This window comes from Perissodus microlepis, chromosome 11, assembly GCF_051167445.1.
Source record: "Perissodus microlepis isolate ML-2025 ecotype Zambia chromosome 11, ASM5116744v1, whole genome shotgun sequence".
NCBI lineage: Eukaryota > Metazoa > Chordata > Actinopteri > Cichliformes > Cichlidae > Perissodus > Perissodus microlepis.
The window spans coordinates 21363317-21387471 of NC_140471.1; the positions used below are offsets into that span (position 1 = coordinate 21363317).

At 41.6% G+C, this 24155-nt stretch overlaps 2 protein-coding genes and 1 long non-coding RNA gene across 3 annotated transcripts in view; 2 read left to right on the forward strand and 1 right to left on the reverse strand.

Annotated features, from left to right (window-relative positions):
- Nucleotides 1-7533, forward strand: she (Src homology 2 domain containing E). Its single transcript, XM_084943139.1, has 6 exons — nt 1-924; nt 1346-1472; nt 2728-2982; nt 3225-3606; nt 5128-5247; nt 5928-7533. The coding sequence occupies exons 1-6, from the start codon at nt 478-480 to the stop codon at nt 6118-6120; spliced, it is 1524 nt and encodes a 507-aa protein (XP_084799265.1). The 5' UTR covers nt 1-477; the 3' UTR covers nt 6121-7533.
- Nucleotides 970-12187, reverse strand: LOC146377735 (uncharacterized). Its single transcript, XR_014801607.1, has 2 exons — nt 11940-12187; nt 970-2936 (listed from the first exon to the last, which is right to left on the reverse strand). It is a non-coding gene; the product is annotated as an uncharacterized LOC146377735 (long non-coding RNA).
- The window catches only part of chrnb2 (cholinergic receptor, nicotinic, beta 2), a 21520-nt gene continuing 8933 nt past the window's right edge, over nt 11569-24155 (forward strand). The window contains exons 1-3 of the mRNA XM_084943137.1: nt 11569-11926; nt 20813-20958; nt 21684-21728. Of these exons, the coding sequence (XP_084799263.1) occupies nt 11875-11926; nt 20813-20958; nt 21684-21728 (243 nt within the window). The 5' untranslated portion in view covers nt 11569-11874. The remainder of the gene's footprint in view (nt 11927-20812; nt 20959-21683; nt 21729-24155) is intronic.

Here is a 24155-nt window from a genome sequence, read left to right on the forward strand (position 1 = left end):
CCTTTCACTCCTCTCATCACTTCGCTGGTCGACAGACTGGACGCACCATCTCACGCTCCGGGAATGGGATCTTTACTGGGTTCAAAGAAAAACTTCCAATTCTTTCGAGTTTATGCTCTGCAAAAGTTACTTTTCAAATTGCAGGGATAGTTGTTACTGCAGGTGCAGGGTGACAGCAACACAGAGCAGCTGGCTAATGATCTCTAAGACGCACCAGAAGTTGTGAGAGAGTCGCAGGAGCTAGGAATCAGCATAGAATCATAAAGTGGGCTCTGCTTAAAGTGATTAGTCAGATACCCTTGCATATCAAAGTTACTTCAGTCGAAGTGTGAACAAAGTGAGTGTGCGTAAAGTTGGAGCTGTTGAGAACGGCTAAAAGTAACTTTTAGGGGGAGGCTAATGCAAGGAGGTGGGAAAAAATCCAGTAACTTTTAGTAACTTTTAAAATCAGTAAGAAGTGTCATCAACTTAGCAACCATGGCAAAATGGTTCAGAGATTTCCCCATCAACCTGAAGAACGGAAATGAAAGAGTGCGCTCAGCCTCCGAATCTGGTCCACAAACTCGACCCAAACCTTCATTTTCACGAGACAGTTTGAAAGGAAATCAGCGCAGAGATGGGGGAGTGGGGGGTTTGTTGGCAGGGAGAAATAGGAAGAATTCGGCTACAGAACTGGGTCGTAACAATGCTGGTTCTGGTGGAACAGTCTGGGACAGTCTCACGGCTGGAAAAGGTCGCAAGAACACCAAGAGCGACACCGGGTCATCGGATGAGAACCGCCAGGTCAGGACCTCTAGTGTGGCTCAAGCGTACATCAGCAGGATGATCAAAGTGGACAAACAAGAAAAGACCCCCAAACTCAATGGGATGTGTCAACAGAAGCTACCCGAGAACGAGAAAGGACGATCTGACATTAAAACAACGGTGAGTAACTTATAGAAATTATATAACATGCACATATAACATGTCTTCATATTTCAGCAGCTATTTATTTATGAATTAGTTAATTAAAACATCATTATAGTACAGGGCTTAAGGTCAGTGCTTTCCTTTGTGTTTTCCGTCCATGTCTCAGATCATAACACTGTATTCAGTTTCCATCGTTCTCAAAAGAATACAATACAGTTTCACTTCATTGTTTCAGATCACACAGGCAAACACAATGCGCTGACCTCCTTGCACAAGTATTTCCGCTTGTCCCTCCATTACTTGTCACTCAGTCATGGACACCACACACATACACACACGCACGCACACACACACACACACACACACACACTGCTTGTTGTCTCTGTGACTTTTGAATAGGTAGCAGGCCGGCATTGTGCTTTTCCCTTTTCAACAGCTGATTATCCTGGAGGACTATGCAGATCCTTTTGATGCGGAGAAAACCAAGGAGCAGAGAGAAGCCGAGAGAGCAGGAGTGAATGATGGGTACATGGAGCCTTATGACGCCCAGGTCATCATCACAGGTGAGGTCAGGGTCACATGATCTCGTATCTCAGCAGCCAAATTTTTATTATGAAGGTGCTTCTTGGCTTTCCAGAGATTTGGACTGTTTTCTCAGCAGTTGAGCAAAAATGTGAACGACATATTTTTGTGAATTTAGCAGAAGAATTCAGTCGTGAACTTAGGCCTACAGCACATCTTTAAACAGAATGGCAGAGTCGCTTATAGAAACACAACAATAACACTAGCAATGTCCATTCCTACACCTTCACCTTGTATTTTTTTCTTTTATTTGACCATCTTTTGTTTTTCTGAGAACTTAATTCCACTTTTTTAACATTTTGCCTCACTTTGTATATCATGCTTGAGAAGCCAAATGTATTCTGAGCACATAAAGGAACACTAATTATACATCTTATTTAAGTTTCTCAGCACTTAGACCACATCACATTCTTGTTAACTTATCATTTTAAAGGGACTGAGAGCCGAGCTAGATCCTCAGTCTCTCTACTGACTTCCCTCCCCGCTGGCGGTGGCTATAGTAACAGTGTTGTGCAGGGACAATGGGTGCAGCTTCCTCTTCCAGCTTCCTGTCTCCTGCCTCTGTTTCCTTTGCCCCATTCTCTCGATAGGACATTGGCCCTAATGCCCTCCTGCCTCCCCTTCCACACATACACAAACACACAGAGACAGACACCAGCTACTCTATGGTCCCCTGTATGTGACAAGAATCGAAAGCCCCCCTCTCACCCCTCCCTAAAAACCTACAGGTTTCCCCCCGGTCTCACCCAATCACTTCCCAACAGTCAGGAAGCGGTCCGGTTAGTCAGCCAATCAACGGCTGTGTTGACCTTTTCTTCCTGTAAATCCATTGTTTGGTCACACAATAGTGTAGACACACAGGCTACCTGCCGGGCACCAAATGAAAAAAATAAAAAGGAACATAACAATTAAAATTCCCCGAAAATGTTTAAAAAAGACAATATTCAAACAATACTTGATTTATTTAAAAGAAACGAGCAAATGAAGGACACAACAGTGGAGTCTATATATGTAATCGGCACAATGTTGCTTTATAGACTGTGTGATGTAAACTCCTAATTTGTGCACTTGAGTGAAAGCTTGTAATAAACTAAGGATGTTTCTAAACTTTTCTAAAATTATTTCACTAAAAGTACATTTGTAATTTCTTTCTACTGTAATTTAGTTGTTTTTCTGTGCCTTTAGCTGATCAAATCTTATATACAGTTAGCTAATCACATATCCATTCTGCTGTAGAGGTTCGTAGACGGGGCTCCAAAGACCTCCTGAAAGTGTGTGTCCTGTTGGATCGAGGCCAGAGCGAGGGGAAGGCAGAAGAGGGAATGCCTGCACCCCCAAACATCTATGACATACCCTACGAAGGAGGACTGGAAGGCGACAGTGAGGGCGTGTGGATCCCTGTCACACGACCGGAGTCTGATGTCCGTCCAGCTGGAGAGTACGAGCTGCCGTGGGAGTGGAGAAAGGAGGACATTGTTAGAGCACTGTCAGGTAGAGAAAAGGAGGGAGGGATCATGGGAAGGGTGGGGGGTTTAGTGTTTAGGGTGTGGAGGAATAACGTGGATTTTGTTTGTACAGCACACACATAACAGCAATTTTGTGTTTACTTTATTGAGGAAACAAAACAATCCTTCTGAATTAATTTCCAGAGATATGTTTACTTTGGTATCACTGGCATGCTTTGATAGAACTTTATTATGAAAGGTTGATATTGTCTCTCCTGCTTCTTTTAGCTCAGTTTGAAGCGGTGGATTGTTCTCTCAGTAAAGAGAATAATTCAACCCCTGGTCGCCAGCAGCAGCAGCAGCAGCAGCAGCAGCTGCAGCAACAGCAGCAGCAGCAGCAGCAGCAGCAGCAGACCCTGAGGCAGAGAAACTGGAGCCATAAAACACTTGTCTCCTCTTCTCCTTCATCTTCCTCCTCCTCTTCCTTTCCATCTTCTCCTATTCTTAAACTCGCCCCTCTTATACAGCCATCTTCCTCCTTTCCCACCCTCAAGCTCTCACCCTCGTCCAGCCCTACCAAACTTTCCCCTCCATCTCCTACCTCTCCCATTCCCCCACTGGATGGGGAGGCGAACAAAATGGACCCCAGCGTGCCCCTGGAGAAGCAGAGGTAAGGAAGGGGGGAAAAAGGCATATTTATGTCCATAAGTAAGGACTGAAACAAGTAAAGTTTTGAGTAACAAATGAAGAATACGATGACCGCAAGCCACCAGATTTATTACATGGCGGTGTTGTCATGTTCAAAAATACTATGTGCATTAACAGAGACATTTAAGACAGGTTTTTGAAACACAAAATATACTAAAAAGAATTACATTGAATAAAAAGTCAGATAAACAAATCTGCAGTACTTTAAAAAGATTACATAACTGTATAAAATTTATTAGACCTTCATCTCCAGAAGGAAATTCCCTGTAAAATATACATATACAGTGATATAGATAACTTATTTGTCAGCTAGCATGGTGTTAAGTGAATATGTTCAGGGTTTAAATCCAACCTGTTAAGCCTAAAATATTCCCCAGGGAAGAGTCTTTTCTTTTTATGTATCATTTCTTTAAAAGACCTGTGACCTACCTCTCACCTCTGCATGCTGAAATCAAATTTAGCACCCACTACAACATCCCTGAACAGATTTAGTGGTTGAAAGGGATTAAACAAATGAGACGACAGGTTAAGAAATCTGCTCACCTTTATCTCAGATCTGTGCATTGTAGGTCTTTATTTAAATTAATCACATTTCCCAAAGCATCATCAGGGTAAAGTGCACCTCATATTTGCTTGCTCTGTAGCTCCACGCTGCATTTTTTAATTTATTTATGATAAGCCTACAATTTTTAGAAGAGCCCTCCCTTCCCACCTCCATCTACCCAATTGTTTGGCTGAAAATCAGTTTGACTTTGTAAAGGTTAAAAGAAATCAAGGAAATTTCCATCATGAAGAGCCGCAAAGCCAGATACAGTACAGTATAAATACAGGGATACATAATATATTACACATGGAAGTGCAGATAATTCTTAGTGAAACTAAGCTTTTGATACCAGACGGGTAAGTCAGCAACAAACCTCCCGATGAGACGCTGAGCATAAATGTTGGATGAGAGGTGCAACCTTAAGGTGAGACAGAGAAGTCTCACTGTAACTCTAAACTTTCCTTCCCCGTAATATTAAAGCATGGCGTTTCTTTTTAGATGGGACTTAGCATTTGTTCTTCTCATGTTGTGGTTGAATGTCAGTGTGTTTTGGCTCCTGGCATCCTGTTTATGTATGGTTCCTGCCCGTGGCCACTGTCAACACCACCTTGTGTCCTAATAGGCCTTTCTGGACACCCTACAGAGTCACATACACGTTCATTTTATTTACCTTGGCGTCTCCAATTTACCTTTGACTTTGTTGACTCATTCCTTCTGCAGTACATACCTGTCAGTCTAATTTGCACTGACTGTAATTTATTGTCAGCGAGTTTTTTTCCTCCTGTCAATCTGTTTCTTTTTTTTCCTCTTTCAGTGATATCATGAACTTGGCATCTCTCTTAACTCCATATGTCACAATGCTATATGTCACTGATCTGTTGTGTTTCTCTCCGCACCCTGATCCCCGCTATCTCCCTCCTCCATCGCCTCAATGCCAAGCTGGTACCATGGCAGTGTGAGTCGGCAGCAGGCTGAGGCTCAGCTGCAGCGCTGCAGGGAAGCCAGCTTCTTGGTGAGAGACAGCGAATCAGGAACCAGCAAATACTCTATTGCTCTGAAGTGAGTGCACACTGTCATACAGCATTGTCATGAATGCGCATAGATTTCATAATCAAATCCATCTTTCCGATTTCCTTCCTTTGATTGTACGCAAAAAATTGTAAAAATTGACACAGCACATTTATCCTCTGCTGTCACATGTATTTTACAGCTTAAAATTGTATGCTCTCATTTGCCATTAAATACATTTAGGCGTTGTTTCTCACTGACATTTTACCCAGGTCTGATTAAGCCAGATTTTAGCTTTTTTTTGAGGCACTGCTGAGGAGCTGCAATAGCTGCCATTGTAGTGGAAACCTCTAAGGTGTTAATGCATGAGAATGTGTGTCATTTGTAGAGTAGACGCTTCCAACAAGCGTGCCAGGAACAGGTTCTCCAGGATAAAGACTGAAATCCTGTGGTGCCATTGTGTGTGGGAGTGTGTGCGTGCGTGTGCTCATGCGCCTCAGTGCACATTTGTTGTACGCTGCTCATTCATTTGAGAGTCCACATCATTAACCCCATTTAAACATCCACTGAACTCAGAGAATGCACAGCCTCGTTTGGAGAGAGATAATATTTCCATTTTTTTTTCCATCTCCTCCGGTTGTGTCATCTGTGTGCAGGACTGTCTCTTCGGAGAAAACTGATGATAAATACACATTTTAAAATGCATCTTTCTCTCTGTCTCGTTCCACTAGGACCAGCCAAAGCTGCGTGCACATCATTGTGGCCCAGACTAAGAGCAGTAAGGGCTTGTGCTACACGCTGGATCAAAGCAGCTGCGTTTTCTCCAATATCCCTGAGCTGGTCTACCACTACTGCACACACAGACTGCCTTTCACTGGAGCAGAGCACATGACCCTGCAGCATCCTGTGCCCAGGCCACACTGAAGATACACAAAGAAAGACACACTCAGACACAAACACACATACTCGCACACATGCGCAGACATTTAGACACAACTCTGCACAGGCACGTACATAAATATGTTGATATATGTGCACACACACACTCAAAGACATGCTGCTTTGGATTCTCTTTTCTGCCCTTATAGTTTATAGTTTTTGTCACCAACATGCGCTACCTAGTGGTCAAAATCAGACACTACAAGTAAAGCAACTAAAGACCTGAATATTTTTACCATTTAAACCAACAAGGCTTTGATTCCTGTAATCACCACCTGAAATGATATATGTATCTATAAATAAAATTTCAGGTGGACTCCCCTTTGCCTTCAAATCTGCCTTAATTCTTCATGGCATAGATTCAACAAGGTGCTGGTAACATTCCTCAGAGATTTTGGTCCATACTGACCTGATTGCAGTACAGAGTTGCAACAGAGTTGTCATTTCTAATGGTTTGAACAATGCTCAGTTAGTACTACGTGGGCCAAAGCATGCCAGTAAATACCATTACACCATTATATCCACTGTTGATATAAGGCAGGATAGATGCATTCTTTATCCCACTGTTTTGCTATATTCTGACACTATCATCAGAAATTGAGACTAATCAGACCAGGCAACATTATTCAACCTGTTGTCCAGTTGTGGTGAGCTTCTGCAAACTGTAGCCTCATGTTCCTGTTGTTAGCTGATAGGAACAGTAGGACCAGCCTACCAAGCACCAATATTTGAGCCACAACCAAAGTCACCCTTTTAAGTCACCTATTTCCCCGATTCTGATGCTCAGTTTGAACTTCAGCAGCTTGTGTTGACTATGTGTACAAGCCTAAATGCATTTGGTCGGTGCTACGCAATTGGATGATTAGATACATTAACAAGCAGTTGGACAGGTGTACCTAATAAAATGGCCGACTCTTGTTAGTCTCTCAGTGTGGTCGATACACCCAATTGGAATACATTCACTCATCCATCTGACATGTCAATCAGCCTATTGATCTATTCTTAAAACTGGGCACATTTGCCGACCACTCCTAATGTCAAGAGAAAGAGCTTTATTGATTGGATGATTAGACCTGGTGTAGCGAGAGGAGTCTTATCACATTAAAGTGCCCTGTCAGCAAAAATGGTTTTAGTATGTATAAGTGTTCTCTACTGCAAATATGTGAATATCAGCCTTTATTTACCTTCCTTCACAATCAATTAAATACTGTATGAAGCCTTTATGACTTAAAATCTGTCTTCCTTTGCTGTGAATGACCTGCACCTGTGCATAAACACTACATGTATGGAGCGATTGTTGGCTATCCACTGTTTTTTTGCATCCCTGTTGCAATGTTGTGATCTGTATATTAATGCTGTAAAACATTTATTCGGTAAATAAAGTACAATTCATTTTGAGTGAAGAAAAACAGTGTTATTCATAGACACAGAGATTGCCAGGAGCAAAAAGTCAAAGGACGGGGGGTTCAAGGGAAAAGGCAATATGACGGAGATGAGAAGCTAACAAGAGTAAATCTGCTGGCTGTTCTTCTGTAGCTAGAAAACCCATTGACCTGAGTGTGAAATCAAAACAACACACACACGCATGCATGCATGCACATATTTGTCATAAACAAATTACTGACAAACCTGAGCACACATACACCCAGAATGCATATGTAACTAGTGCACACATAAATAGCATTTACTCACACAACCCCAAAGGTGCCATATTTAAATCCTTGCCAACACACGCGAAGCTACTCACAAAACAGGAAAAAGCTTTACCCTCGCAGTGACGCATGGAAGCGTGTGTTTGTGCTAAGATATGTCTTACCAGCAAACACCAGTGTGCTGAGTTGTATGAGCATCTCTTACAGAATGTGTGTGCATGACTGCATGTGCAAGCATGAGCGTGTGCACCCATGTGTACACACAGTTCCGCTCTGTCTCTGTGTGTGCGTATTTGCGTGTGTGTGTGAGAGAGACATTTTTCTGTTCAGGGATTACCATGTTGCCATGGTGATTAGTTAGAGTGAGGTAGTGCTGTCCCTACAGGGAATGATGAGAGGGAGGAGAGAGGAAGAGGGAGGAGAGACAGGCTGCAATATATATAAGAAAGCTATGAATAATTGTAGCCATAGTAGCATCGAAGGTCCCCCACAGAACAGACTGCCTGGTTTGTGAATGGAAAGCTGCAACATGTAATGTCGCAGAAGTTAAAAACTAATTAACTCCATTTACTGCTGGCTCATAAATAAAATTTATTGATTGTGTGACGCCTCCTTAACTGGCCAAAGTCTGTGGTCTGCTCTAAAACAAAACATCTAGCACTCGCTGATACTTCAGCAACTCAGATGCTCAGTTTTCCACAGGCTTTATTTAACCTAGACATTCCGGTTCAAGGGCTGTCCCTAATCTTGGCTATCCTGCTACCCAGTGTGTCACAAATGGCAATGTTACACAACAGACAGCACTAACTATTTTGCCCTTCCTGCCATCCATGTGATCTGTCGTGGTTAGTCCTGTATGTCCTCTTAATTAAATCACAGAGCAGGTCAAAATATACAAGAGGCCTGGGGTGCTGGATGCAGGATTCTGGGGAGTCTGTTTTGGGGAAAGTTGTTTCTGGTATTCATCCAGCTTAACATCTTAGATGCTTGTTTGCCTTTTGTTGGCCTTTAATATCATTGGTACCCAGTGAAAAGCATATGTGCATCTGTGATCATGGGCATGTTTTATTGTGCACTGCTCAGTTTAAGATCTTTGCTGTTTGCATATAAGATGTCTTCTTTAGCAGTGGTGGAAATTAAATGTGCAAAATAAACAGGTATGTGATTATTTTACAGTGTAGTCTTTATTCTGGACACCCAAGATTTTCTCTGAGTGAAGGTCTTGAGCCACACCTCTGTATATTTGGCTAAAAAATGGGAAATATGTGGAGTGATTTATTGAAACATGTGCAAACACAGTATATTAGGAGTATATAAAGTTTGGGATCATTCTCATGCTAGAAAATGAAACTGTTGCCCATCAAATGCTTTCTAGATAGTAGTGCAAAGTGGATCAAAACCTTATGGTACTTTTTTACCTTCATGATTTAATACATTTTTACAAGATCTCCAACACCACTGGTTGAAATGCAGGTCCAAACCATGACAGAGCCTCCGCCGTGTATTACAGATTGCTGTAGTTGTACCTGTTGTACCTCTCTGCTGACCTCCTCCGTAGATACTGATGACTTGAACCAAATATTTCCAGTTTATGATTCATCACTTCCATAAGCATTGTGGTGCCGTGGTTAGCACTGTTGCCTCAGAGCATTTCTGTGTGGAGTTTGCATATCTGTAACTTAACCCCACAGCCCACAGGGGTACCCATCCTCTAGTATCCTCTTAAGTATTGTGCTATTCATAATTTCTAAATTATACAGAATTTAATTCCTCTCGTGGCTAATGACAGAATTATCTTGTGTTTGTAGTGATAATAATACATTTCCCAAATCCTCCCGGAAAAAATAAATATCAACTCAAATAGTATCTACCCATCATCTACCCATTGCTCTCACCTACTTTTCTAGTGTGGGGTAGCAAGGGGCTCAAACACATCTCAGCTGTCACAGGGAAAGAAGCAGGGCACACTTTGGACTGGTTGCCAGTCCATCACACGGCCAACACAGAGAGAGGCAGATAACCATTCATGCTCACATTCACACCAATTAGCCTAACAAGCATGCCTTCGGACTGTGGGAGGAAGCCAGGGTACCAGGGGAGAACCCACAGGCACAGGGAGAACATTCAAACTCAAACAGAAGGGCCACAGCTGGCCAGTGGTTTCTATAACCATGAACCCTCTAATTTACTACAGAATATTGTAAGCAAAAAAATATTTTGAGTGAATTAACCATATTTATTTCTACTTGTTAAATTTCTCAGTGTGAAAGAAAATGACAAGAACCGGCTTATGTCAATGACAAGACCTGATACATAAATTTAGAAAGTAAATTAAACGCAGGAGGAGATTTTTGGTTTATAAAACTCAGACACTTAGGGAGATACAACAGTTTAGTAAGAGTACAATAAACTTATAGCAAAGAAAAATAATATTAATTAGAAATACTACAGGTTTTTATAAGCGCAGTCACATTTCCCCACTGTAATTTCTTAGACTTTGTTGAGTCTTGTTCCGGTAATCACTGTGTGATTCATAGTTCTGATTTGTGTTTCCCAGACATGACAGAAGCACAGGAAGTAACTGCAGCCACTAGAAGACGGAATGACAGCAGGAGAGGAAGGGACAGAGAAAAGAAGCGAGAGAGAGGGAGCGTGAGGTGGTGTTAGGGGAAGACAAGCACTCGTGGGGGTCCCAGCTTTTAAATAATTCAGAGAGAGACTCACAGCACTCAGTGAGGGGAGGAGCACTGTCAGGTCAGCTCATTTCGCTGCAAAGCAGAGGTGGGGGGGGGGGGGGGGGGGGGACGGAGACAACTGTACAGCAGAGGGAGGGAGGAAGAGTGTATAAAGATAGCATGAGAGAGAAAGACATGCAGAGGACTGTGGAAGAGTTTGCTATTGTGTGCATTTATGCATGAGTATGTGTTTTGTGCACGTGTGTTCACCTGTGTGTATGTGTGCTTCAGTGACGAAAATAGACAAAACGAAGGAGAAACAGGTCGCTTCCTCCTGGAGCTTTCTGGTTTCTCTGAGTCACTATGGCAACCGCCTCCTCCCTCCAACCCATACTTCTGTTTACTTGGCTTTTTTGTTCTCCCACGCTCTTTTGACTTCCTTCCTATACCCCTCCTATTTTTTTTATTATTTGCTGGAGTCCCATTGCCCTTCATCGCCCCATTCAGTTATCATCAGATTGTGAGTCTCAGCTCTTTCTCAATACCTGGACACATTTGTTTCTTAACTCCCATTTCCAACTTCATTCTGTGCAGCTCAAACATGTATCAGAGGTCACTTTAGTGGCCTAAAGGGTAGAGGAGAAGGGCACACAGAAGCTTCAACTTTCAGACTACAGACCATCCTGGGGAGCCTGTGTGAGGATAGGGATAGATGTGGGGTGTGGCAGATACCAGAGCATCAAATTAACACACACACACACATACACCAGCCAGATTTCTTATGATTTACATTTACAGTTAATATTTTCAATATAAGCAAAGCCAATGTAATCACATTAATAGCTTATGTTTAATTATCACAGCTGCCACCTCCACAAATATTTGACCTGGAACTTTAACTAAACATAAAAATCCTATTAAGTTTGACAAGGTTACTATAAAGTCAGACTGAGCAGCACTCACACCCTAGGAGTGCTTATTATTACATTATGGTGATGTGTGACTTTGTGCGGGGAACACACTGGCATCTCTAACTGAGATACGGAGTGTCAGAGGTATGCCACATCCTCTCCTCTTGTCTCCCCCACCCTGCTCCTCTGCGCTCCCCCCCTCACCCGCCCCCGCCTTTCCAGCGCGTCGCATCGCTGAGCAACGTTCAGCACGGACAGCCAACACAACTCAACCGAGCGCAGAGCTTACCTGGCTCCGCCGAGATATTTATATTTTCCCCTGAAAAGGAAGGAGTGTGGACCGCCGGAAAGCCCTGACGTCACCATGACAGGTAGACAGTAAAGAAAGGTTTGGGTCGTGAGGAGGAGAGGGAGTTAACACTGCGGGCGTGCTTGAGGTGGCCTCTCCATCCCGGTGAACACCTTTCCGGGCTCGGAGCGCGCTCGGACGCACGTTTGACGATGGACGGCTGGCCGCCGCTGCTGCTGCTGGCTCTCCTCGCCATTGCGGGAGGTGAGTAGCCTACCTTGTCCACATAATGGCTCCATCGAAGCTCTTGTGCGTCACCCTCATAGGGCAATAAAACACCGCGCGTCTGTGCATTAAGGGAATCCGAAAAGGTTTCTTCCAAGTAATGAAGGAGTGAATGCAATAAAAAAAAAGGACTGGTTAGACGCTAGGGAGAGGCAGAGGTGGAGAAAGCGACTCTTTCACTGCTGTGTCACCATCTTTCTTTAAAACAGCAGCGAGCGCGACGGAATGATGTAGTGGAGAAATATTACCCACTCCATAGAGCACAATGAAAATACATTAGCAAGTGTAAAGGGGGAAAACACTTGCATCGTAAGCATATAAAATACAAGATATATTTAACCTGAGATTCTGTTGGGGTTAATATAATGCGTTTAGGGACGTGTGTGATGTTCTTCTATGGAATTACTGCTATTTCAGTGTTGAGTGTGGAGTTAGTCACATTTTGGTAGATCAGATGAAAATGATACGTATTAAAAGACTTAAATCAAACTTCTAATCTTTTCTACTGAAAATAAAACATGTGATAAACATACATGAGAAATTTACCAGCCTACTGCAACAGCTAAACCACTGTGGCATCAGTTAGCATATTCCTTCTAATTAATTGAGAGAGAAATAAATTATCTTATCACTCACTCGCCTCTCTCTCCTTCTCTCTCATTAACACTGAGGTCTTGCATTGAGTGGGCAGGTTAATAAGAGGCATGTTGGGCTAAAACAACTTCTTCTTCCTGTCATCAAGGGGCAAATGATGTGTCATCAGGCTGCACAGGGAAAGCCTTCTGTTTTTGCACAACAGCTTAGATTGATAAACTTATTGTTATGGGGCGTATGCATTGGGTGGTTATCTTATTTATGGCTCTCGCAGCACATTTAAAGTAAATACTGTAAGCTGTTAGGTTGTTTGGACATATTTTACCTCTGTAAGTTGGCTTTATTTTGGTGTCGCTCCAACACATCCGCTCAGTGGCTGAATTATGACTGCCTTAAGATTTTGTAACCTATCTACAGCAGAGGATAGAGCAGAGGCCAGCTCAGCAGCTCAGAGCAAAAGACTGCCTGTGCAGCAACACACACAGCACACACCTCTGTCCACTCGCGCGCATGCACACGCTTGGCCATCTGCCTTGCACTGACTAACCGTTCATCATCACCAAGGGCGAAAACATGCTGCTTTGACTCCTCTTTTACACCCTCCCCCAAAAAAAGACAGCTTTACACCCATAGTTCATCACGCTGCATCCAGAGGAAATGACGAAGACAGATAGTACGAGATAAAGTGCGTCAACCAACATTAACCTGCCACTTATCACATCAAGCACCGGTTGCAGACGTCCCCACCGCACACACAGCAAACATACATCGTGTTTGGTTTTGGTAAAAATAGCAGCTGTATACTAGTTAAAGCATCAGTTTAAGATTATATGGAAACAACATTTAATGCTCGATTTTGTTAGCAAAAATACAAAATCTAAAGTCTTTAGAGACATACAATAAAATGAAGATAACTAAAGAACATGAAAATAATCAAAAAATATCAGGAGTAACATTCATTTAATAACAGACTTTGTTTTACAGTGAAAATAATGAGTTCCAGTGAAAATCTAACAAGCTAAATGCCAATAAAAGCCTGAATAGAGCTAATTATTAAAATGTCAAATGTCAAAGGACACGCTTTTTTGTATGAAGCTGGTGTAAATTTGCACAATATTCAATTCTTGCCCTATATTCGGTTCAAACAGAGGTGTTTGCACTAAAAAGAAAATGCCAACATGAAATATCACTTTAAGGAGCCTCATAAGCTGTGGAGTACTAATGAGTCATCTTCCCTTAAGGGAGAAAATCTGATTAGCATCATCCTCAGAGACTATAAACTCTGTCCACACACAAGCACACGCAAACACATGTTTGAAGAAAAATGCACACTGGGCACATATAAACACACACACACACCTGGAGCTTATAAGGCGTTTAAGAAGTTTCCTACAAGCGAGCAAGCAAAAACACACAAATGTTAAATACTTAGGAAACACAACCTTTGCCTAGTTTGAGGCTTACGTGTTGATTTCGGTGTTCTTATTTAGTCATGTTTGTCCTTGATTGTAATGTTCACGTCATATAAGAGGTGAACAAGGCAAGAGACATGTGAGAGAATCCATGCATTTCCCACAACAAAAATAACCGGCATAAAAAAAAGGTGGTGATCGAATGAAGAGGAGAAAAGTCATAGGTTTACACCTCCAGAGCCACGGCATCATTTACTTACATAAGCATCCACACACACACACACACACACACAAACACACACACACACACGGAGGAGTCTTGTATTGAGTGGCTGTGCAAGGACGCTCAAGGACATTTCACCACCTGTCTAAGAGGCTGCCGTGAGGATTTGGCCATCTCGCTGTGTGAGGAGGATGTCTCTTGTCATTTCCCCAACAGGCCATGCATAATAAAAAGAGTCTGTGGGGCTGAGCTGACCTAATGCAGGGGTTACTGGATATGGAGCAGAGTCTGCGACACTCTCATCAGCCAGAGATGTTGTAGAAAAATTTGTTTTTCTACAACACCCCCAGTCTCTGCATCTTAAAAGATATTTTAATGAGTGCATGCATATGCTGGAACGGTAGTCCTCTGCTATGTGTGAATGCACATCAGCAAATCATCTCTGTGCTAGCGCTACAGTCTAGAAAGTTCTGCTCCTTTACTTTAGTCTGTCATCACTTTTTTTTTTTTTTTGGTGCACTGATTTTCCTCATCTGATCTTTGCAGAATCTCATTGTTCACATGACAGCAGCCCTCCTATCGTCTCGCGCAACCTCGCTTTCTCTTTCCGCGCTTTATCTCGCTTGCTTATTTTCTGTCTCTATCTCGTTGGACCGACTCCCAATACACAGCAGCAACAGGATCAAATCAGCGGGTAGGGGCAGCATCTGTGATTAAAAAATGTGCAGCGGATTCACCGCACGGGCCTGCACTCGCATGTGAGAGTGTGCGTGATTCCATGTGTAAAACCCTGTGCTCTCATGTGTGATTTGTGCAAGATTGTGTGTGTGTGTGTTTATGTGAATGAATGTGCAGCAGTAGTAGCAAGAGCAGCAGCAGCACACAGCAGTGTGGCCCGGGAGATTAAAGGGAAGCAAAGGGAGAGCACAGAGGTTTAATAGAAACTTAAGCAGCAGAGAAGAAGAGGCAGATAAGAGACGTTTGGAAAGTTAAGAGTTTTAAATCTGACCTTGTCTAAGAATATTTAAAAAAATAAAGGTGGACTTAAATCGAGGCAGGTCTGTGCTTACCTTGCACTGATGCAGCTTTTTGTAGAAGTGTATTCAAGATGACGCGCACCTTTCAATAAAATCAAGTATAAGAGATGAAAAAGACTTTCTAACTTCAACAAAATGCGACATCAAGAGTTATGTGGAATCATTTTTGCAGTCAGTCCTCTTGTTGTTATCTATTCATGGGCACATTTTTGCTGCAGGCGCTGACCTGGTGCAAGCGTGGCCTCGCGATTTATGAGTATCTAAACGACAGTGCAAATAATAGCTGCGACGAGAGGCATAATGCATTTCAAGTGATGCATTTTATTGCAGCCCCTGAAATAGGCACCGCTGTTAGAAGGCCATATCCTGTCATCCAGCAGCTGAGCTCCATGCGTTTTAATAAACAAATGAAAGCTATTACTGCTTATTTACAGTATGATTTCTGGATGAGTTAAACTGCAGCCTCTGATGGCGATGTTTTGCAGCCTTCATTATTCTAAACTATTTTAGCATATTCTCCTCAAATTTCCCTTGATGTGACTTCAAAATGAATGAAACACTTTCCACAGCAGCAATATATTCTGTTTTGTCCCAGTGATTCACTGAGCTAATATCACTCATGCACCTATATATTAGAAAAATTCAAACCTAAGATGTCATTTTAATAGCTCTAGTATATAGCTAGAATATTTATGGAATTTGTAGCAACAACAGTCTATCTATAAATCTAAATATGGGCGTATATCTATGTATCCATGATACATGGACACATTTGTTTTAAATTTGTCAACAAATTAAATAGCTGTGTTGATCTGTGCATGGTTTTCTCTTAGTATTTATCCAGGTTCCAACTAATTTGTTTAAAAATTAATGTTTAAAAATGAACTCAGATTAAAAAAAATGGTTCTTGGGTAAATAATTGAATTTATGTCAGATTATCATTTTGGCTTCCAGTGATTATAAAAACAAAATAAATGAAAGAAAACAGCTGTTATTGTGTTCCTGTTTTTGTTTTGTGACATGCACTCACCTCTTTATTGGGCACACCTGTTCAGCTGCTTGTTATAGCTCGCATGGAGACGACCTGCTGAAGTTCAAACTGAGCATCAGAGTGAGGAAGAAAGGTGATTTGGCATGGTTGTTGGTGTCAGACAGGCTCGTCTCAGTGCTTCAGAAACAACAACAACAATCTGCTGGGATTTCCCCACATAACTATCTCTAGACTTTACAGAGGAAGTTCTGTAAAGAAAAAATACCATGAGCTGCAGTTTTCTGCGTGAAAATGTCTTCTTGATGTCAGAGGAGAATGACCAGACTGGTTTGAACTGATGGGAAGGCAACAGTAACTCAAATAAATACTTTCTGATTAAATTAAATTCAGTTTTATTATATATAGTGCCTCAAGCCACTTTATATTCTAATGTAAAGACCCTTAGAGTCAGCTAAAGACAAAAATCAGGTGTGATGCGTCTCAGTTTCTGCTGCAACGCTCAGATGTTCAGATGTTAAGGTCACAAACAATATGAAGACGTGTTGTTTACACCAAATCCCGCCGTGTAGTAATGGCTCGTTATAGTGGTGCATTGTTGCCCCTCCCTAAAATCCAAACACGCTCGCAGCCAAGTCCTGGCAGGTTTCATTTAGCTCAAGCCAGGATCCTGCAAAGAAAAGTTTTGGTCAAATTAAATCGTCTCTAGAAACAATCTGATTTCAAGACGTCACGCCGTGAAGCAACAGCAAATACTGTGCATGGTTTGTCACTTGTTTTAAAACAGGTCTTTATTCATTACTGCATGTTTACAAAGTCAGTCACTGATCTAACCATATAACTAAGATCTAAACGCTGGTCAAAAATAAATCATGATTATGATCTTTGCCATATCCGTGGATCTATTAAATAAAAGGTTGAAAAAAAATTCCTTTAAAAAAAGCTGTTTTTTTTTTTTAATTAATAACATGTGATGATCAAAGATTAAATGCATCAACTAATGTTTCAGCTCTAATAATAGAACAACATGCTGGAGTGATTTGTCAGTGCTTTCTGTAAAAAAAATGAAAAACCTCTGTGGTTATTAAAACACAACAAACTCGACTGACTTTACATCTTTGTGCGCAGCGTGGAAAGACAATAAAGCTTCAGGCTGCAGTTAGCCCACAGTGGAATGCCTCTGTTTTTGTGCTCTGATATTGCAACTAGATGGAGGATCAATATTAATATCTCAGTTCTATGGCCACTACAGAGCCAATTGGGTGTTGCCAGTACATCAGTGGATCTCTCCATTATTGACTTAAGAATATTTCAGCATAAAAGGTTTCAGCTGCAGCCAAAAAGCCTCTTTAGCCGTCGACAGAAAGGAGGGCAGAAAATGACCCCAGTTTCCCTCCAACCTTTTCTCATTTGAGCGAGCTGTATAAATAGAGATCATCACTGTAATAGTCTTAGTGGGATAATTCAATTTAGATCTCGCCTCGCCTTCATTTTCTCCACGTTTGTCTTTACAGCGTGTACTCTAGTCTCTAAGCAGCATTAGAAATTGTAACCCGATGCTGTCAAAAGTAAAGATTTTATAAACAAGTTGTTGGGGACACAAAAGGTCCGTCAGCACGCTAAGATTAATGGCTATTTTTAAGGACGAATGGATTGAAGGGGCAGACATAGCTATAAAACAATCTGACCTAATGGCTACCATCTTGTCTCTTCCGGTCCTCCTGTCACGGAAGCGTGTGCGTGTTTGTGTGTTTGCATGTGCATGGTGATGTGTAACTTCCCTAGCTTACGGGTCTAATGGGGAGCCCTGCTGAAATATTCATAATGTCACATTAAGTTTGCAATATCTGCTCTGGAAAACAAATATAAAGCCACCTGAACTACCAACAACATTAGAGCCCCTCAGTTCAGCCTTTAGCATGTGGAGACAGAGGCACATCAGTCTGTGGTTAGTAGCATTATTTGAGTGTTGAAGATGAGCGGCCGAGTTAATGTGTTTGCACAGTGAGCAGGCTCGAGTGTGTGCGTAGTTTTACATTAAAAAAAAAAAACGAGATAAGAAAAGATGAATCTTTCTGCCTGATTAGTTGCAGTGCCATAAAATATTGGTGTATCCTGACCCCATGCTCATTTTTGTTTAGTTATTTTAAGCTATTTCTGTAGTAAATGCTCTAGTTCATGAAGAAGTGGTAAAACATGGCGTGCTGAAAGTGTTGTGGTATCTATCTGTCTAAATTAAGTACATGAGGCAAAAACAGAGTTTGTACAAATCAATATTTGGTATGAATACCTTTATTCTTAAACACAGCCTGAACTCTCTTAGCCAATCTTCAGGAAAAGTTCTCCAGGCTTCTTGAAAGACCTTCAAAGCTCCTCTGCACATAGTGATGATCATTTTAGGTCAGTGTTAAGTGGCTTAATAAATGTAAAAAAAAACATCTTCTAAAAATGGTCAGGTATAAGGACTGGACTTAAATGAATGAAAAAGCAGCCAATGTTCAAAGAGAAACTTTGAAAGCTCTTCAGAAAGCCTGGAGAACTTTTGCTCATGAGTGCTTTAACAAAGTCTGGCTCTACTGAAGCAAAATACAAAGAAATGGGGGACTTAAGACTTTTGCATTTTTAAGTGCAAAGATGCTTTAAGATAATTAATTACATTTTGTCTATTTTACTACATAGTACTTTTATAGTAAGCAGAAATCTTTCATTTACACGTATGAGCATGGTTGAATGAACCGTGCTCTTCTTTTTTTTCCTCTGCCAGTCTGGCTTCCTGTCTCATCGGACAGTGTTATTGCCTTGTGCTTCCGGGAATAATATACATTACTCATATGGTTCTGTCACAGACAGCAATGCTTATTTCCCTGATGAATGTGTGTCCACAAAATGACACACATGCACGCATAGAAAAAAAAAGCCAGCACTTGTGCACAATAAAGTACAACACTCATGCTGACAGGACTTGTATTGATGATGCTGATTTAGTGAAGGAAAGGGCAATAAATGTACACTGGCTGTCAGCGACAGCGAGATGGAGATAACAAACAGGATGGGAGAAGAAACGGGCTGACTGCGATGATGAAAAAGATGGTAAAAGTGTTAAGGAAAATGTGATGACAGAGAAAGAGCAGAAGATTAAAAAATAGGGGATGTGGGAGCGAGGGATTGCATCGAGAGGTCACGGGGTATGAATAGAGCCCTTATTGATCCAGAGATAGAGGCTATCATTCCTGTTCAGTGAACACAGCAGCGCTACAGGGCAAAGAGGGAGGGAGGGTGGCGGTGGAGAGCAGGGGATAAATAGAGGAGGAGGACAGAGTGTCACAGAGGAGCTCGGAAACATTCAGAAGAAGTTTGGTACGTCTTCTTTCCATTTCTGTATTTTAATTTACCTTTTGAGCTCTCATGTTGCATTGCAAGCATCAAAATCAGACCAAATAAATATTGTTTTAAAGTTTTCTAAATACAGTTTTTGTGGTTTTTTATGTTATTTCTATTGGCAGTGACTTCCAATACTCCATAGCCCTGTATAAAACAGTTCTTTTATTTTCGCTGATTCTTGCTATGGGTAATAAACAGTGTCATGTCTGGGAGAATGTTTATCTCTATCTGCGCTAAAGTACAATTTTTTAAAACAAAAAGACTGAAATCTTTTACGCTGTACCAACTGAACTGTAACAGTTGTTAGTTAATTCAAATTTGATTTATTTTTGTGCAGATTCATGGAGAAATTGAGAGTCTAAGCTCTTTGTATACTTTTTAATATCATTGTGTTCATTAAAAAGAAATAATTTTACCTACATCAGCTTTCACGCGTTTGTTTTCCTGCAATGTTAACGGCCTTTAAAAGAGAGTATGACAACACAGTTAGCAGCCTGTGTTTATCTTCAGGGGTGGAGCGTGAGGGTGAAAAGACGCAGCGCAGGGATGAGCAGATGCCAGAGAGACAGGGAGTGAAAAGCAGGAGGGAATGAGGAAGGAAGCAGGAGGTGCAGAACAGTTGTTTTTCTCAGTGCATCACTCTCTCAGTGAAAAAAACCCCCGGAAAACCCTCCCCTCCTGTGTGTGGTGTTGTGACAGCTCTGCCTAAATTCAACCACTCACACAGATAAGACTACAGTCTGCTACAGATGGAGGGATGGGAGGGGGAAGAGACAGGGGAAGGGACGCGAGAGACTGAGTGAAAATAACCCAGAGCTACAAAAGAGTGGCAGTTGGGGAGAAGTGCAGCAGGGCAGAGGAGAATACATAGAGACAGAGCAGCGGGACGAAGTGTGTGATAGAGACAGGAAGGAGAGCGATAGAGACATACAGAGTGGTTGACTCATTCTCGTGATGTCAGATCTCGTAAGATCTATGCATTGAGGTGTGCTGACGTCCTCCAGCCGCCGGTGATGAGCAATGTCACGGCTCAGGCCGCATGGCTCTCAACAGAAGCACCTACGACAAACAGCGGCACCACAGACTTCAAGCTCCAGTATGTTTGTATTGCAAATCCAATTTGATAAAACACCTTTTAAATAAGGCCAAGTGAGACACAGATGCCTGCAACTTTGGTGCTTCCTGATAGAGCCACACGATGATGATGATGATGATGCGCTCTCATTACAGGCGGCCTTGGGGCAGACACAGAGGAGCGGTTGGTGGAGCATCTCCTAAACCCAGCGCATTATAACAAACTGATCCGTCCTGCGACTAACGGCTCTGAGCTGGTTACTGTGCAGCTGATGGTGTCTTTGGCCCAACTCATTAGTGTTGTGAGTATGGACACGTCTGGGATTGAATCTGTGTGCATGATTTAATGTGATTTTTAGAATTTCATTTGGATAATAGAACAAACAACATAAACACAAATGGTGATTCATTTAGATTTCTGTTTTTCCTCCTGGTAACCTAAACGCCAGAATCTTGATTTAAAACTCAAATTGAACATAATCACAGACAAACCAGCAACACTGAGCAGTATTTGAATATTGTGGCACTGCTTACTTGTACTTGTTACTCTCCACGACTGCAAACAAGCCTCAGACAAAGAGTAACGTTGCTTTTGTCTCGAGGCTGAAATTCTCTGCTCAGGTTTATTTGTTTTTTTTAATTTTTTTGTTGTAAATTTAACGGCTGCACGGCCGATGTTGCACATAAAGATGATTTATAGTGATGAGTTCTAGCCAGCATATATAAAAGCAGTTACAGGATTCCTTCTGTGGCGCGGGAGGAGCTCTCTAAAGAGAAATTAATCTTAAAGACATCATTAGGGTTATCTTTGGCCTCAGCTTGAAAACAACATTTATTTTCCCCCTATTACAAAACTGGGACATGGAGTTTGAAGGATGTTTTCTGAAGCTTGACCCTGTTTAAACATACTACAAATCAGGACACCTCATCCTCACTGAGGCTTTTACATACAAATAACAATGAGCCGCTTCTGAATAATTTCATGCAATAAAACTACAGATTTTAATGTGAATGTGTTCCATTGCAGCATGAACGAGAGCAGGTGATGACCACCAATGTCTGGCTAACACAGGTGAGAATTTTGACTCCCCATCTGATCTAATCACTGCGTACCCAACATTATGCTACACGGAAAAAGAGAAGGCAGAAAGCTTAGTGAAATGCAGAGAAAACAATGAGTAAATATTTATTTTTAGGTGTGTTTTTTCTTAGATTTCACAGTGTCGCAGCTAGGTCAGTGGACGTGAATCACAAACCGCGAGGGACTTGGACGGTAGTCATAAATGTGACTTAGATAAACACAAACACACACACACATTGAAGGTTCCTCTCTCTAAAATATACTACTGTACGTGATGAATTTCATTGGATAATCAAATTCCTGAAGTGTTATCACACCAATAGTACACGATTCACGAGTTACGGATGCAGTTACTGGGGTGGAAAGATGCATTTTTCTTTTCCGTGTTGTTGCTGTTTCTGGATAGCTGAGTATGACCCTGCCAGCAATCATGTAGAGCTTCAGTTCAGACAAAAGTCGACAGGACTGGTGAAGAGAGACATCAAAAAAGAGAGTCATGCTCGTCCTCAAACAAAATCCAGAAGAAGAAAAATAAGAGATGGGAATTTACCAGAGTGAGAAATGTACAGAAAGACATTTCTGAAGCTGAACTCATGTTTCGGCGCTAATGTTGTGATTTTTGATGTTCTGTGAAGTCATACGTGACCTCTTATAGCTGAGGTATATAGATATTTGGGCTTAATACTTAATAATTTATTCAACAACATAAACATATTCTAGATATTCAGACAAATGACCAAAGACTGGCTTAAGCTGAGATTCACAAACCTAACAACTTTGAAAAAAACCCCAAAAAACCAGCAAAGATGGGTTGTAAATAAATAATAAAGAAAATCCAAGGATTTAAACTCTTTGTTTCACTACAAAATTGTAACTGTGATGAGCTGATAAGCAGCAGGACTGTAATCTATTTCTATAGCTCTAAGGATGCACACTCATTTCCCAAAGGAGTTTTAAATTTTGTTTTGTTTTGTTTTTTAAGATCACAGGATATTTTTCTTTAGTCTTACTCTTCTTATCTTAAGTGAGCTCTTGTCCAGAGAAGCCATCTTTGTTTCTGGATCTTTTTTAAATATGTCTGCAGTGGAGTCAGTGCAGTGAATATTACATAATACTGTTTTTTGTCCTTGTCCCCTGAGTATAGAGATTTCCCTCAGATTCTCTGAATCTTTCATTGATTTGATCTGCTGTAGACGATGAATTCCACAAATTATTTCCAATTCTGCACAAAAATATTTTATATTGTAAAACTCTTTGGCCACATAGTCTTACTAGGAGTTGTGAACCCCTTCCCATCTTTCCTTCAGAAAGACTCAGCCACGCTAGGATGATTTTGTATACTCAATGAAATTCTTCTGTTTATAAAACTGTATAATGTGGCCATTGTTGATGGTGTATATATTCGGAACAAAAGGTCAAGTTTTGAATACCTGGTCAGGGCATGCAAGGCAGATAGCTAAAGCCATACGTCAGGTGTTTAAGGACAAGGACATATTGATGAGAAGTGGGCATGTGGACATGGAATATATGGGACAGCATACACTGAAAGACACAAACAAGTGGCTGGGATAGTGTGTAGGAACATCTGTTTCCCAAGTCCCGATGGGAGACACCACCAAAGGTGGGTAAAAAAAAACAAAAAACCAACAGGCTAAGGTCCTGTGGGATTTCAAGTTCCAGACAGACAAGCAGCTGCTGGCTAATCAACTAGACGTAGTGCTGGTTAACAAGGAGCAGAAGACCACAGTTGTGATAGGTGCGGTGTTCCCACCGGACAGCAGCATCAGGAAGAAGCAGCCAGAGAATAGAGAAGTGCCAAGGGCTGGAGGAACAACTGGAGCAGATGTGGAAGGTAAAGGCCAAAGTGGTCCCAGTTTTAATAGAAGGATTAGGAACTTCAAGCCAGAAACTGCAAGACTGGCTCCAACAAATTCCAGGCACAACATCAGAGGTCTCTGTCCAGAAGAGCGCAGTCCTAGGAACAGCTAAATACTGCACACAACAACTCCCAGGTCTCCGGTGCTTAAGGAACACATGCATGCATATATATATATATATATATATATGTGTGTGTGTGTGTGTGTGTGTGTTAAACTTTTTCATATAAAGCAGTTCTAAGTACGGTTGTCACACACTGGCACATAGACAGACACACACATGAGCCAGATTAGGATTTATGACGTGTAACGGAGCATAGAATCACCATCAGTGCTCTATGGATTCTTTGCCATCAGACAGTAGGAGTGCCAAGGACAGCTGTCGTGAGCCGAGACAAACTGTAATGACCACAATGCATCACAGTTACAGAGTACAGTCTAGCATGAGCAATACAGCTCCAACCTGGTTATACCACACACAGAACTGCGGTAACAGGTCACAGAGGCTTCAGTGTGGCAAAGTCAAAGTCTGATCCACAAC